Source organism: Nicotiana tabacum, chromosome 23, assembly GCF_000715075.1.
Source record: "Nicotiana tabacum cultivar K326 chromosome 23, ASM71507v2, whole genome shotgun sequence".
NCBI lineage: Eukaryota > Viridiplantae > Streptophyta > Magnoliopsida > Solanales > Solanaceae > Nicotiana > Nicotiana tabacum.
Genome location: NC_134102.1, coordinates 105366241 through 105380938, shown reverse-complemented (window position 1 = coordinate 105380938; position 14698 = coordinate 105366241). Strand labels below are relative to the sequence as shown.

The window sequence follows — 14698 nt, the reverse complement described above, 5'->3', positions numbered from 1 at the left end:
AGAAACCAAGGTTAACAAGCATGAAGCAACTACATTAAAAAATCAAAAGTCACATCTATCAGTAATATGACTGAAGAGCCAAAACACTTGACATATGGCAATAAATAAATTATATATCAACTGACCCCACAACGCAGTTGGTGCAGGATGCTGAGATTCTCAAATTTTTGAGGCCGATTCAGAGAATTTGGCTTCACACAACGAATATAGTGCGGTTCCGTTGAGCTGAGTGTCTCCATGAGAGCTTGAAGTTGTTGCTACAGAAAGAAGATGTGAAGGACAACATAAAACAACATTATCTAATAAGTATATAATATATACCTAATCAAACTTTTGCAGCAACTGCTCTTTAGGATGGTACTTACGCACAACTTAGGAGAAACCTTGACACACAATCATTTAGTCTTTGACTTTAAGCAGGAGATTAATACATATCAATGCACCAGAAAGTAATGCACATCGCAAGGCCAAAACCAAAAGAATTGTGGAAAACAAAGTTCAAACCCTAATTTTTTTTAAATAAAGCAGAGTATGCATTGAACATTACAAGTAAATGCATGTGTTCTCAACTTCTCATAAATAATACAAAACTGAAATAAATACCACTTTCTGTAGATGTTTACAACAATACAAGCATATACAAGATGTATACCCCCAGACACGTGCACTAACATAGGCATTCTTATCAAATATTACTAGGAGTCAACACAATGTTCATATTTCTCTGCTTTAGCAACACATGCTCAATTTTTTTCAGCTCTCCTTAATCCTAAAAGGTTTAAATATAACTTCCCTGAAGCATTTGACTGACCAGAAATTTACAGAAACACCATTGACCATCCGACCTATCACTATAATTTTACTCTCAATTTTAAATAAAGAGAGATACTTGACACCAGAGTGTATCAACCATGTTGGGGTAGAAATTGTGAATATTTAGGCTAATAACATATCCAACGCATGCATCTATGCAAGCAATTGATTCGTGTTATTTCCACCAAATGATGACAAGAAAATTTGTAAACTTAGCTTGTGATGTTAAATGCTGTGGCAGTAAACAGTGCCGCATTAGAGTAAGCTTCATACCTTAAACCGAGAAGCTACTGAAGAGAACTTGTATGATGACCTAGACGATTCTTCTCCAAGGGATGGAAAGAGACCAGCAATAAAAGGACACTTCGAAGAAGATAACAGATTACGGTGTTCTACCACGACATAATCACGATTTTTATCTAAGAATGTTTCTGTCTTATATGTGACCTACAAAATAAGCACTAAAACATGAGTAAAAATAGCAATCATTCTCTTCATGAACATAAACTGAGCTTTCAAATTCCTATTAGTCTGACATGCCTTGCCAGCATAATGGGAGATGGTAAAATCTGTTTCATAAAATTTCTCCTTCTCTAATCGTGGATGCACCCGAAAATTCTGGAACAACTTATTTGAGAAAGTTTGATGCGTTGACTTTGGGAACATGCTGCAATGGTGAATACATCAAGATAAGGAGATGTTACACCCAAAATTCCTAAAAGAGAATAAATTGAACAAATCACATCACATATTTTATACCAAGCTTCATCCAGAAGAGCAATTACCCCAATAGGCTTCTGCAAAACACATTTGACATTTGAGTAAGCCAAAACAAAACCCCAGTTTCAAAGTAGAAAGCGAAAAGTGCAAAAACACAAAACATGAGAAGTGCAAAAACGCGACTACATCCAGGGGACTTGAAGTTCAAAGCTTGAAGTGCAACGTACAATTTATGAAAAATTAGAAACTACCGAACACGTGAGTTTAGTACTATAATAATCAAATTGCAATTAAAAAAATATAATAATGTCGTCATTAATCCAACTTCTCAAAGTTGAGATTCAATGAACATACTAGTTCTCATTAAGATCACTTAGAACATCATTATTTGAACTTTGAAGCCCACACTTCGCTAAAGAGAATGGCTTTACCCATGGAGCGTTAACCCCTTGCTTTTTTTGCGCCATCACTGGAAGTGACGAAGTGATGGCTTTTAATAGGATAGAAGAAAAATCAAAAGGAAATAAACCATAAAAGCTTCTAACGGTGAACCAATTTACATCTCCAGTAACAACCTTGATGCATCTGGATTAACTAATAGTTAAGAACCGACAGCTCTGGCCAACGACAAAAGCATGGTGGTAGCTTTATATAAGGTCTCCGGAATCAAACATAAAGTAAGAAAGTTGCACTAGTGGCAGAAGACACGTTTTCAGAAGTAAATTATGCCCTTTTGGAAGTAAATTATGCCCATACATCAGTTAGAAATTGATACATGTGGTTCTGGCAAGCTACAATGTCTAAAGTGCACCATCCAAACTAGGCAGCATGCCAAATGCCCAATGACATATTATGAGAGATCCGAACACAAATATCATGATTGTATCTCTTCAAAAATCTTATATAGCTTACAATTTTCAGTGAATGATAAAACAAATATACACCATGACATTCAAGTAAGCACAAATTCATAACAAAACCAAGAAATTTAGCATATCCAAGTTTGCAATCTTTTCCTACATGAAATATGTGCTATAGAACACTTAATGTGTAATATCAGCTGACAACTTTATACAGATATTCTTTTGTCCTTGCAGTAAGGTTGCTCCTTAAGCTTACACAAATCAATTTGAAGATCCCAACCACATTGCATACTTTGTTTCATTCATTGCATCACCTAATTAACAGTCAAGTCTACTGTATAGGTAAGAAACCACATCTGAGAAACTTTATGTAAAATAGATCATGAGGAGAATAGCGTGGAACCTTCTCTATCAGATCCAAAACATCTTGGTTGTCTATAAATTCAATGTAACTCCAATTGATTTCCTCTTTCTGATATTCTTCTTGCTCCATCTTGAATACATGCTAGAGATTTAACAGGACCGAAATAAATAAGTAAAAGGTGAAAGAAGAAAAGGTGAAATCAAAAGGCCATAACAGCAATCTTCTATTAAGAATCATAAAATCTTTAATTCTTTTATTAGAAGGGTAATTTATCCTAGAGCAGTACAACTTACCTCATTAAAATGTTGCTGAAGCTTTTCATTTGCAAAATTGATGCAGAATTGCTCAAAGCTGTACAAGGGGTAGTACCGAGAAATCAATTATTGGATTGTTCAGGTACCAATTTCGAGTTATTGCAATGTTTGGAAACCAAGATCCCTCTCGAAAATGAAGCTAAGAGAAGCATCCCAGAAATTCCAAGCAAAAGATATTAACAAAGCATAGGAATATAAAAAATTGAGTTTCAAACATTAACATGAATTGCCTACGAGATGCAGTTAATAACATCAAGAAAATCAGAATATTATTGCTAACTGGGTTGGCAAGATGACAGAGCAGAAACTTGCGTCAGCGTAGCCATAGGTTAACTGAATATCTTCACCAAGTCCAAGTTTATGAAGTCTAGCTGGATACAATGTGTTTCAAAGTTCATATAGCAAACCAGGGTCAGGAAGTGCATACAGTGTTCATAATAACTTCATATGATATTTGATACAGGTGTCAAAAAATAGAATTGATGTTGCTGCTTGATATCTTACAGCAGAGAAGATTGGGTGATGAGTGTCGTTTGTAGAGGATCATATTATGTTGTAGATGCTCTACTTCTTCGTATACTGTTTGTATAGGGGGGATTATCCCATTCTTAACAAAATTACTTACTTTATCAAAAGAAAAAAATCTTACAACAGTAAGAACAGTGTCTGGAGTTGGAACAACTGTCATAGAGCATTGCCCAAACATATCTTCTTCTGTGATAAAGAAGGCTCTATTAATGAGAAGGTAGAAAACAATTCTATTTCAGTGAGTCAATCCTCGGTCTCCCTTCAACAATTCCATACTTTTCCGCTACCACCTCCCTCCATAGAGCATGCTACTTAATCTTGAATCTTCATAACTATTTCCCTAATTAGGCCTTGTCAAAAACTTGGAGATATTTCACACTCTGACCTCTTTGGAGATGTAACAAACTCATAGCTAAGTGAAACTTCCTATCCTCGTTTGTTGAATCCAATAGAAAGTTCCTGTGATAACTCTCAAATTTACCTTTGGCACTGGCCAGTGCATGAAGCAATGACATAAAGTATGTAAAGATGCTCGACAGGGATACTCAAGCCCACCATAACCACTCGTCTTGTTCATCACTCCTCAGCAAGGATAAAGCTCATCCTTAGTGAAAGAGAGAACAAATAGTAAGTCAACGCTTCAACCTCTATGGCTCAAATTTCTGAGTTCCTTATTCCCAGGCTTCCCCCCTCAGCTTCAAAAATTCATAACACCATTTAGCCAAAATTCTCCTTTGGTTCCTTGATTCTTCAAATAGGACCATGATTTTGTGGATTCTAAAAATACTGATAAATAATCAAAAGCATTGATTTTTCACCAACAATTTTTCAAGCTAGTAAGGACACCAGAAATTTGTTTTTTCTCCTCTTTTTTTGGGTCAATCAAACATTTAGTCCATAGAGTCTAAGATGAAGGGGAAGGACTTGCCCATCTGAGTTTTAAGGCAAAATACAAAAAATATTCCTACTTTAAGCACATACTGCCTGCACATGATAGGCTAATATTTGTTTCAAACTCCTAGCTCGTGAAAAGAACCAACTTAACAAACAGCCCACTATATTGTGGACCAAAACGGGAAGACAATACCCAAAGGCTAAAGCAATAAGCTATTTCCACAATAACTCCAAGACTTTACCGTTTATGAACATCCAATAATTTCTCAACCTTTTGTCTCCAGTTTAGGCTAAAACTCCTTATGTAAAACTAGACTAATTAAACAAATTTTTCATAGCCAACTCTCATACCACTCTAAAACATTATTTGTGAAACAATTTCAATAATTGCCAGCAAGCATATACTTCTTAAGTTTCAATTAAGCTTTCAGTAAAGCATGAATAGCACAAAAATAAAAGGCTTGTGAGCTCACATCTAAAATATAGACCATTGCTTTTAGGTGCTAAACATCACCCAAGCTCAACATAAGACTGCCTTTCATATTTCATTACATTTTTTTCCAAAATTAAGGGCATGACCTTTTACCAGCTAGCAAAACCAGTAGGAGCATATGCCTACAATCTTGAGTTTTTAAATTCTTTTTTTTTTTTTTTACCAAATGAGTAATTTTAAGTTGAAGTTGCACAATTACAGAAGGCTGGAAATTCCATTACAACTGCAGTAAAGAGGATGCAATGTCAAAAATTCAGACTTGAGCCAAAAATAATTGATCAACTGCTTCTGGGTGTCTATTATTTACAAATCTGATTCTAGAAGGACTTCCAATAACCTTTATTTTCCACATTTATGTAAACATAGCAACCTATTATCTTCCTTATATTACATGATTTTTGAAAGAAAATAAAAGGCAAAAAAGATAACATGTAACTAACCTGTTCTGCTTAAAGCATTCAAATCCATATATATCCAAAACTCCAATTTGTATCTGGGAATCAGGATCTTGCCCAACAGATCTATTAATCTTTTCAACTAACCTGAAAGCGATGGTACAATACTCTTACAGAAACAACTAATGTTAATAGAACATTGACTATTGGATACTGTAAACGAATTCTAGATTACCAACCAATCAAATAATTGGGCATAAACAGTCTTTGCTAACGTATCACGTCCTGCAACAGCAGCACTACAATCAAGAGCCTTAATGATGATGCCTTCGTGAGTTTGAATTGATCTTGTACAAAGTGTGGTCACTAACAGCTGGTCATCACACCTTTAAAAAGGAGTAATTGGGGATCAGTTGGACTGTGAAGACGCTAAATAAAACAGGTAAATTACCACCCTAAATCCTTATAAAGCAAATATGACAGATCTTGAATTTTTTATTTTGTTTCAAATAATAAGGATACTGGGAAGTCTCCCAAGACAAGAAATATAAAGAAGGTAAAGATAAACAGAAGTCAGCAATACTTCAAGGCAATACAAATACCATTAAACCCAAAACACTGGTTATCTCTGCTTCTTTTGAGAGTTTTGAGTTTTATTTTACACGTAAACCTTAAGCTACATTTTTTTTTAACCAAAATTGACTGAAAATTTTATGTCAAGCAAAAGTATAATAACAAACGTGAATTAGTCTTATCCTATATGACGACATGAAAACTGCTATACTTTCCTGAATAATTTTTTTCTTCATGCCAAAATCAGGAAAAATGCCAAGACAGAACATTGAAAAGCAAGAAACAAATGAAGAACTATTGCAATAACTTTTGTAGATGAGATATTCCATTATAAAGAATTGTGAACTACATGTTACAGCAAGACATATAGAGTGTACAGCAACAACTACGAAGTCCCCACTACATATTGTACGAACCAAAAGCCGACGGACCAGTATTCCTACCTTTTTTTTTGGGGGGGGGGGGGGGGGAAGGGGGGCGTGGAAGGAAGAAGCCATACAAGTAGATGATCAAAAGTTCAATTTTCTTGTTGATTTATGCAGAGCAAAGGACATGATAATCATCCACCAATCAGAAAAACAAAAGAAGAAGAAAGATCTTCAAAAAAACACTTACGTAAAAAGCTTAGCAGCCATCAGCAGATGAAACCTGGACTTTTCATCTTTTATAACTGATGAGTCATGTTCTTTGCCCGGAGAGAATTCTATGTTTCCTATGTGTAGAATTGCTGCCAAGGTACGAAATATTGCTTCCTGTTATTGAAAGGACAATGCAATGCAATAATTAATGAAGTAGAATAATTATGCTACTAAACACAGAAATATTGATTAGGATAATAAACCACAGCTGCAAAACCTGTTCCTCCTGAGTGATTCCAACAATATCCATAGCTCTCCTTGTCTTGATATACTCCTCAGCATTGCTAACTCCATCTAGCTCATAGGTTTTGCTCTGGTTCAAGTAGTGAAAATCACTCGGATGACCCAGCTTGTACTTCTCAGCATCCTGAAGAAGTAAGAACATAAAAAAGAAATAACCTTAAACTTTTACTGTGATAGTAAAATCGCATCAACTAGCCACTTAGAACAACCTAAACTACAGCATACACATCAATGTTGTCACCACATAGAAGTTAATATACACACAAGGAAAAGAATATCAGAACACACATTTCACTTGGCATGAAGAATTTTTTTTGAAAATGAAAACATGAAGAATTTCATGAATTAAACGTCATAACCAAGCACATGGAGGGAAGAAAATACCATTCCAGATGCACATAATTGATAAAAGCAGTGATAATTCCTCTCAGGATCTGTTATCTGAACAACGCGAGATCTCTCCAGAAGATAAGTCCTAATTGCAGCACCAGATATTCTACCACTTGCATCAAATTGGATCTCAACAAACTTGCCAAAACGACTGCGAGAAACAAGGATTAGAGGTATTAATCATAATTCAATTGACCTCAAGAATGGTTGCCCCATGTTCTGCTATCACTTTAATGAATAAGTACAAGTTCAACAATTCCAACAAATTTGAAATAACAAATTTCATTGTAAAATGGTGAAAGACAAGACAAAGAAAGATTCCATATAAAGGAGAAAACTATGCTTTTACAGAAGACAAAGAAACCAGCTTCGCCGCTGAAAATCACTGATTGCATCAAATGATACATGTGAGCAATGCCAACATTAGTAGTCAAAAACACACCTTGAATTGTCGTTCCTAATAGTGCGTGCATTGCCAAAGGCCTCCAGCAACGGGTTAGACTAGACCAAAAATGAAAAAGGATTAAGAGTTAGTAATCTGAACCTTTTTAACTGCAAAAAAAAAAAATCAACCAAATTCAATCATCAATGAAAGAATTTCACTGACTAACAAAAAGAAGAAAAAAAAGGGAAAAAGAATCTCACTACAGTAAATAGAAAACACTGAAAAGATAAAGAACCATAGAGGATGATCTCCAAGCAATTAGAATTGCATTAGCAATCTTAACAAAATTGGCACTACATCTTGATTTAGATGATGAAAAAACACTAGGCTAGAAACTAACTGTTCCAATGACATGAGAATGACAGTAAGAACAGTACAGTTTATTTATTGAGCTTTAGTGTGTCATTTGCTGATTTGATGGAGAAAGAATGCTGTCAATTCACGTGCAAGAAGAATGTTGATGCTTCGTAAGGTAATGGAATAAGATGATTAGTCCTTTACATCTGGAAAAGGAAGGATGCTATCCCTCCCAGTCTGAGCCACATTAGCTTCATGACAGGAACATTCATTGTTGCATGCAGATTTACAGGTTCCTCTCGTATGACATCCCTCATCACAATGTGAAATGTTTTGACCTTATTAGTTTTTCTTTCCTAGGTGCATTTAGCAAACTGTTGGACTGAACAGCCATCCAATAAGTTTATGGAGATGCCACCTCCAGTGCAGTTAAGATGCATAGAAGTCTTGACAAAGAAATGGATTATAAAATTTGTGCATCTATTTTGTCCACGCAGCTCGATCTGAAGCTTGAACATCTGAATGGTTTTTTAAGTGAATATCATATCCTTAAGAACTGCTGAGTTAGTTAAACCCAATAGAGTGAGATTCAGACACTGGTGTTAGGCTAGGAACAAGCGTCATGAAAGGGCAAACTGGATGGAGTGATAGTGGTCTACTGAAATCGCTGCACATGCCAGCGCATGTACAATTAAAGAAAGGGCTCTGGTTCCACATGTGAGGTACACGAGACTCTTCTGAGGTCAACACTTGTAATTGAGGTAGATGTCTACATGCTTTCGATATTACTGAGAGGATATAGTGGACCTCGACTGGAAGTTGCGAATTGAAGAACCAATATCTGTTCTTCGCAAAATATTGGCTCTGTTTCAGTGTTTTGTTTTGTTTTGTTTCTTTAATGAGAAACCAGAGGATGGACTCACACTCGACTCTGATAAGATGTAAAGAAGAAGAAAAGAGAAGATTTTGAGAATGAAACTTATTATTCCCGCAAGCCAATGAAGACGGATAATGTTTACAAGTTTACAAGTAATCCCAAGAAAAAGAAGAGCATGTCATTGCAACCCATAAATCTCTGAATTCCACAGTTATAGGGATTCGGGATTTTTCATATTTACAAGGCATAGTATCTTGCTTCATTTTCATATTCTTAACGTATTTAAAAGGATGGATAAAATATTGCATCTCCACTATTATCATTTCTAATATATATGAGGAGCCAACTCAATTTTTCCAAGCATAAAGAGGACTCAATTGAGGAAACCTCTATCTCCCTTCTTGTTCATATTGGTTAGGGTAGTCTTGAGCAGAACGATAGATACAACAGCTGGAGAGGATGGCTAAAAGGTTTCAGGATGCAAATAGCTCAGATCCAGGCAGTATCTCTTACATTTTGTATGAAGATGACACAATGGTTCTCGTGATGCTGATGTGATATAGTTAAATTTTCTGAAAATAATCCTAATAGCCTTTGAAGTTGTTTTAGAGTTGCGCATCATCCTGGAAATAAATTACATATATCCCATGAATGAGGTGGAAAGCGTGCAGCAACTAGCAGAGGTTTCGTGCTACAAATTAGCCTTCTGCTCACGGACCTATCTGAGTCTTCCCGTAGGGGCGAAGCAAAGCTTTATCACTGTTGCAAGGGGTTATTGAGAAGTTTGAGGAAAAAATAAGATTTTTGGAAACAGCATTATTTATCTTTTGGAGGTAAGGTAACTCTAATAAATAGTGTACTTGATATCTCACCTACTTATGCTATGTCACTGTTTCCACTTCCAAAGAAGGTGGAAAAGCAGCCTACAAAGTAGAGTGCTTTTCATGGTTAGTAGCTAGAGAGGCTCTGGTGCAAGAGGTATGACTCTTTGCAACAGATGTGTAATGTCTGGAGAAAATTATGAAGAGACAAAGCACCCCATTTTTTTTTTGGAAGGAAAAGGCTAGGCAAAGCACTTATTCATCCACAGCTGAATCACAAATCAGATCCGGCACATGTCTATGAATTTGCTTAAGTTAAATGGTGCAAATCTCCTAAAGACCTACTACTTTGATGGAATAGAAGAAGACTACAAAAAGATGATAAAAAGTTGTGGACCACTACACTAGAGGCTATATGTTTTTTTTTGTGTGTGTGGACGGAGAGAAATCAAAGATACTATAAAGGAAAAAAAGAAAATCTGTGTATCTTAAAGCATAGATGTTTAACTCTCTTAACCTTTTGGTGCAAAAATGCAAATGTAAGTAGACAGGATGGTTAACTTCCTTAATTCTTTTCACACGTAGCGAGTGTCGTAAGATACATACTGCTGGGTTTGTACTACTTATCCATTGCACTCTCTAGTGCTCTTTAATAAAATTTTCATTACATTTTTAAAAGAAATGGAAAAGCAGCTGCATATGTTGAGGAAGATTTTTCCCTGTGGGAACACAACTGCCAAGAAAAGATATTCCGCCTTATGAAATGGGAGAAGTGTCTAGAACTAAAAAAGATGGTAAGTTAGAGGTTAGGACTAAGTAATCTGATTCTTCAGTAGAAGTTTATTATATAAGTGGCTTTCGGGATGTAGAAGCTTATTATATAAATGGCATTGGAGATGTAATGGAGAAGATGGGTGCTCTTTGGAGGGGAGTGGTCTTTGCAAAGTATGTGATTTTTGGTAATTTAAGTGCTTAAGTGGCACAAACCCCCCATGAATATGGTTTCTGTGTAACTATAAATTAAGCCTTTAGCCAGAATTCAAGCCTTTCACAAAATTCACAGATGGAAACTGGCATAAATCAAGTTTTTCGAGTGATTCAAGGTGAGAGAAATACCGCAATATAAATAACTTGGTGGTGCTACTGGATGAAACTGTAGCGCATGCAGATCTGAGAAAGTATGGTATATATAATACTAAGAAGAGACTTGTTTGGAGGAGAAGGGACAGAATAGTGAATGCAAAGACATGTTAAGAGTGGATAACTGACAGTAGAGGTACTTTTACTGCCAAAATCTAGCTATAAAACTTTATTTTCAACAAAAATGGAGGAGTGACTTTAGAATGCAATCTGTGAAACCGCGGCATCCCCTAAGGTGGCACGCTTTGGGTGGATTGCAATCAATGGAATTTACTCACACAGGATAACCTGATGAAGAGGAGAATTTTACTATAAAATAGATGTCATATTTGTGAAGTGGGAGAAGAAACTGTAGCTAGCTTCCATCATAGCTCATAAGGAAGCATGTTATCTGTACTTCAAATCCTATCTAAAGCTGCACTTTCTTGGTGCTTGCAGTAAATAATAACCGTACCTGACTAATTAAAAGAAAGTTGCTCTCACCAACAAAGAAAAAGTTGAAGAAATTGAAAAATACATTCTAATGAAGCTAATAGATCACTAAGCAATCAGTCCCATCCAGGGAGATGCTATTCCTATGTCGACATGCCGAAAACAAATGACACCCTTCTGAGAATTTTTTTTTTGATAAGGTAAATTGTATTAATCAAAAGGGAGAAAAAAAGCTCCTGCATACAAGAAGTATACAAAAAGTAGAGAAGACACCCTTCTGAGAATATAACAATCTAGACCCAATAATGGAAATTCGTTAAAGTTACGGACAGAACCACCATGAGATGTTTTGCCTCTAAAACCATTAAGCAACAGCCAGCAAGTTACCTCGAGAACCTGTTGTTCAACTGTTCTGTCATCATCAGCAGCACGACCACCAACATAGGTAAGGTATTGCATTATCAATTTTGTTGTCTCAGTTTTCCCTGCTCCACTTTCGCCACTAACCAATATAGATTGGCTTTGGTTCTCAGACATCATAGCCCTAACAAAGAAATTTGAGCAAAAATAGATCACCATTTGGTCCACTTTTGGCAAACCTCACTAGATCCTCAAATGACCAGTCACCCAACCTGTATGATGCATCAGCCACAGCAAACACATGCGGGCTAAGCTCACCGAATGGAGCTCCCTTATATTGCTCCATCATGTGCACGTTGTACAGATGAGGAAGTTTAGTAAATGGATTGACAGCAATTAAGATGCTTCCTGTGTACGTCTATTAAAGGGAAAAAGGGGGAAAATCAATTATATCACAATGCACAAGTAGGATGACGGTGTTAGAGCATATGAAAAAATGGCTATTTAACCTAAAATAGGCAAGAACTGCAACTAGTGAAACCCCCCAGGCAAGAACAACGATTCTTAACTAAAGCTACTGATTTTAAGCACATTGTTATATGCCAATAGCTTTTGGTTCAAAATTTTGGTTAGCACACCATATGTCAAAATCAATGAGACATTCTATAATCAGTGGTGGATCTATGTGGAGGGGCATGGGTTCACATTCACCATGCTCCTCTTCCTAGACTATGTTACATCTTGAAAATTACTTAAATACAAGTGTATGCATCCAAACTCAAAGAGTCATATGGTGCAATTACGGGGTGCACCTTTATAAGTGAGTTTGGGGAATAAAATCACATGTTTGTCTTCTTGTTTTTTTCCTCTATTTTTTTCTAGAATTGGACCCACCCATGGGGATGGCAAGGCTGGTATCCCTTCTTCATTTTAGTTAAGTACTTTTTTCTTCTTTTTTTCTTTGTTTGGTTTATTCTTTCAAAAGTTTAAATTCCAACACATTGAAATCCATATTCTCCATTTGTCGCTATAAAAGTTTGTTTAATTAAACCAAATTTCTATATTAAAACTAGCAGCAGTGGAGGACATAGTATATAGTCAATGGGTTTTACTGATCACAACATTTGAATATAGTATAGATAGATATATATATATATATATATATATATATATATATATATATATATATATATATATATATATATATATATATGAAAAAAATTCCCTTTCAAGGTCTCAAGTTCGAAACCCACTGGGTGCAAACAATTTCTGAGGGCCATCAAACTGGGTAAAACCTAAATTAACCGTGGTGCACTTGCGGGAAACTCCTTGCCGAGGGCTTGTGCACCCCCGGGATTAGTCGGGGCTCAAAGAGACTCGGACACCCGGTGCAAATCAAAAAAAAAAATTATTAAGACACCAGAAAAAAATTTAACCTATAGTTTTAAAGTGCAATGGATTCAACAATAAGAACCTAAAGGTTGAACCCATGAAATTTAAATCCGGGATCTATTTATTCGTAATAGTGCACCAATCTTCTTGAAATCCTAGATCTATCCCTGTCTAGAAGGCGCGCACAAGATATAGCTTCAATTCGTTCCTCACCAAAATATTTTCAAGGATATACTTTAAGCAAATATAGCAAACACATTGCAGCAGTCTGGGGGAAAATATCAACTGCTACAAGTGAATAAACTCAATAAAGTGTATCAATTAAGCCAGAGGACCCATTTGAGTAGAATAACAAAGTAACATCCAGAACAAGGTAGATATACTATTTATCTACCAGAACCAAAGTAAAGCAAAGAATTGAGCAAATATGGCCCAGGTTGATAATGGAATTTCATTGACTTATTCCTAAAACCCTAAGTGGATCGAATGCAGAACCATTTTAGCAGCTTTATTTTACTTTTCTTAGTACTCCAGATAGACACTAGTAAGAATAACACTACTTCAAGAAATAAGATAAAGATCCAAAAATTAAATTATGATGCATTATGTTTTCCTTCCTCCTCCAACCAACCACTATACAATCAGCTTGTAACCCTGCTCCACGCCCAAAGCATCTTTCTTTAACTGGTAGGTAAAGCTAGAAGAGGCATCACTAACACTATACATGAAAGCTCTATCAATAGAAGGATTCAAGCTTTTCCTTAATTTATAAAGAGAAATTATCAAGAAATGTAAAATTGAGAACTAACATAAATTTCATTAAGAGCATATCTTCTCTGAAGATTGTCTAAAACACCAGGTTCATTCAAATAAGTCAATTTGGTCATGTCATCAACTCCTCCATGGTCTGCCTCTTCATCCCTTGGGTACAACTTCTCCGGTAAAGCCAATAACTACAAATATTAATTAACATTTCGCAATCAACCCATATGACCAACAAATTGGTCCAAAATTAACAGAGAAAAATTTAAAAGTTGGAAGTGTTTTCTCACTTTCTTGCCAGAATCAGTAACTACTTGAACTTGTTTACCGATAAAATCAGTCACTCCGGCTGCAACCCAAGCGGAAGTTTTGTCTTCGACCCATACTTTAGAGCCCTTTCGCAGTGTCATTTTTTGGATTTTGGATTAGCTAAAGCGGCATAAAATATCAACTATCAACTATTCTGTGTGAAAATTTGGGGATTTTTTGGATTTGGAATTTGAAGTAGCATCAGCAATTGGAAAAACCCTAGAGAGAGAAAGTTTAAAAAAAAAAAAAGGGACGATGTCAAGAGAGAAGAAAATATTGATTTTATCAGCTTCCCGCCCTAAAACCAAAAATGGAGCATCTGACACAGTCCAAATTTTTGGCCTTCTGTTGCCTTGGGGTTTTCTTAAGAGTATATTTACTAACTGGGGAACTTAGAGCTCGTGATAGACAAATTGAGGTAGAATTTTTGAAAACTTTCTTAATTTGGATGGAATTGTTCCAAGTTTTAATTTTGTTCCATTTACTACAAAATTGATAGTTAACCGTTAGAATTAGATGCTTCTTCTTTGTAATAATCTCTCTCAAACTATACGGGAAAGGTTTAATCATATCTTTCGTAATACTTTGGTTCTAAATATATCTTTGTCTTAATATTATTAGTTCAAATATACTAC

At 35.7% G+C, this 14698-nt stretch overlaps 1 protein-coding gene across 1 annotated transcript in view; it reads right to left on the bottom strand.

Annotated features, from left to right (window-relative positions):
- Nucleotides 1–14410, bottom strand: part of LOC107781407 (myosin-15) — a 39778-nt gene extending 25368 nt beyond the window's left edge. Inside the window, exons 1-16 of the mRNA XM_075245259.1 lie at nt 14045–14410; nt 13802–13945; nt 11873–12018; nt 11628–11784; nt 7671–7729; nt 7223–7379; nt 6813–6962; nt 6573–6709; nt 5624–5770; nt 5430–5531; nt 3054–3111; nt 2800–2901; nt 1573–1610; nt 1354–1480; nt 1087–1260; nt 126–257 (exon numbers count right to left, since the gene is read on the bottom strand). Of these exons, the coding sequence (XP_075101360.1) occupies nt 126–257; nt 1087–1260; nt 1354–1480; nt 1573–1610; nt 2800–2901; nt 3054–3111; nt 5430–5531; nt 5624–5770; nt 6573–6709; nt 6813–6962; nt 7223–7379; nt 7671–7729; nt 11628–11784; nt 11873–12018; nt 13802–13945; nt 14045–14164 (1950 nt within the window). The 5' untranslated portion in view covers nt 14165–14410. The remainder of the gene's footprint in view (nt 1–125; nt 258–1086; nt 1261–1353; nt 1481–1572; nt 1611–2799; nt 2902–3053; nt 3112–5429; nt 5532–5623; nt 5771–6572; nt 6710–6812; nt 6963–7222; nt 7380–7670; nt 7730–11627; nt 11785–11872; nt 12019–13801; nt 13946–14044) is intronic.
- Nucleotides 14411–14698: the final 288 nt, after the last annotated feature.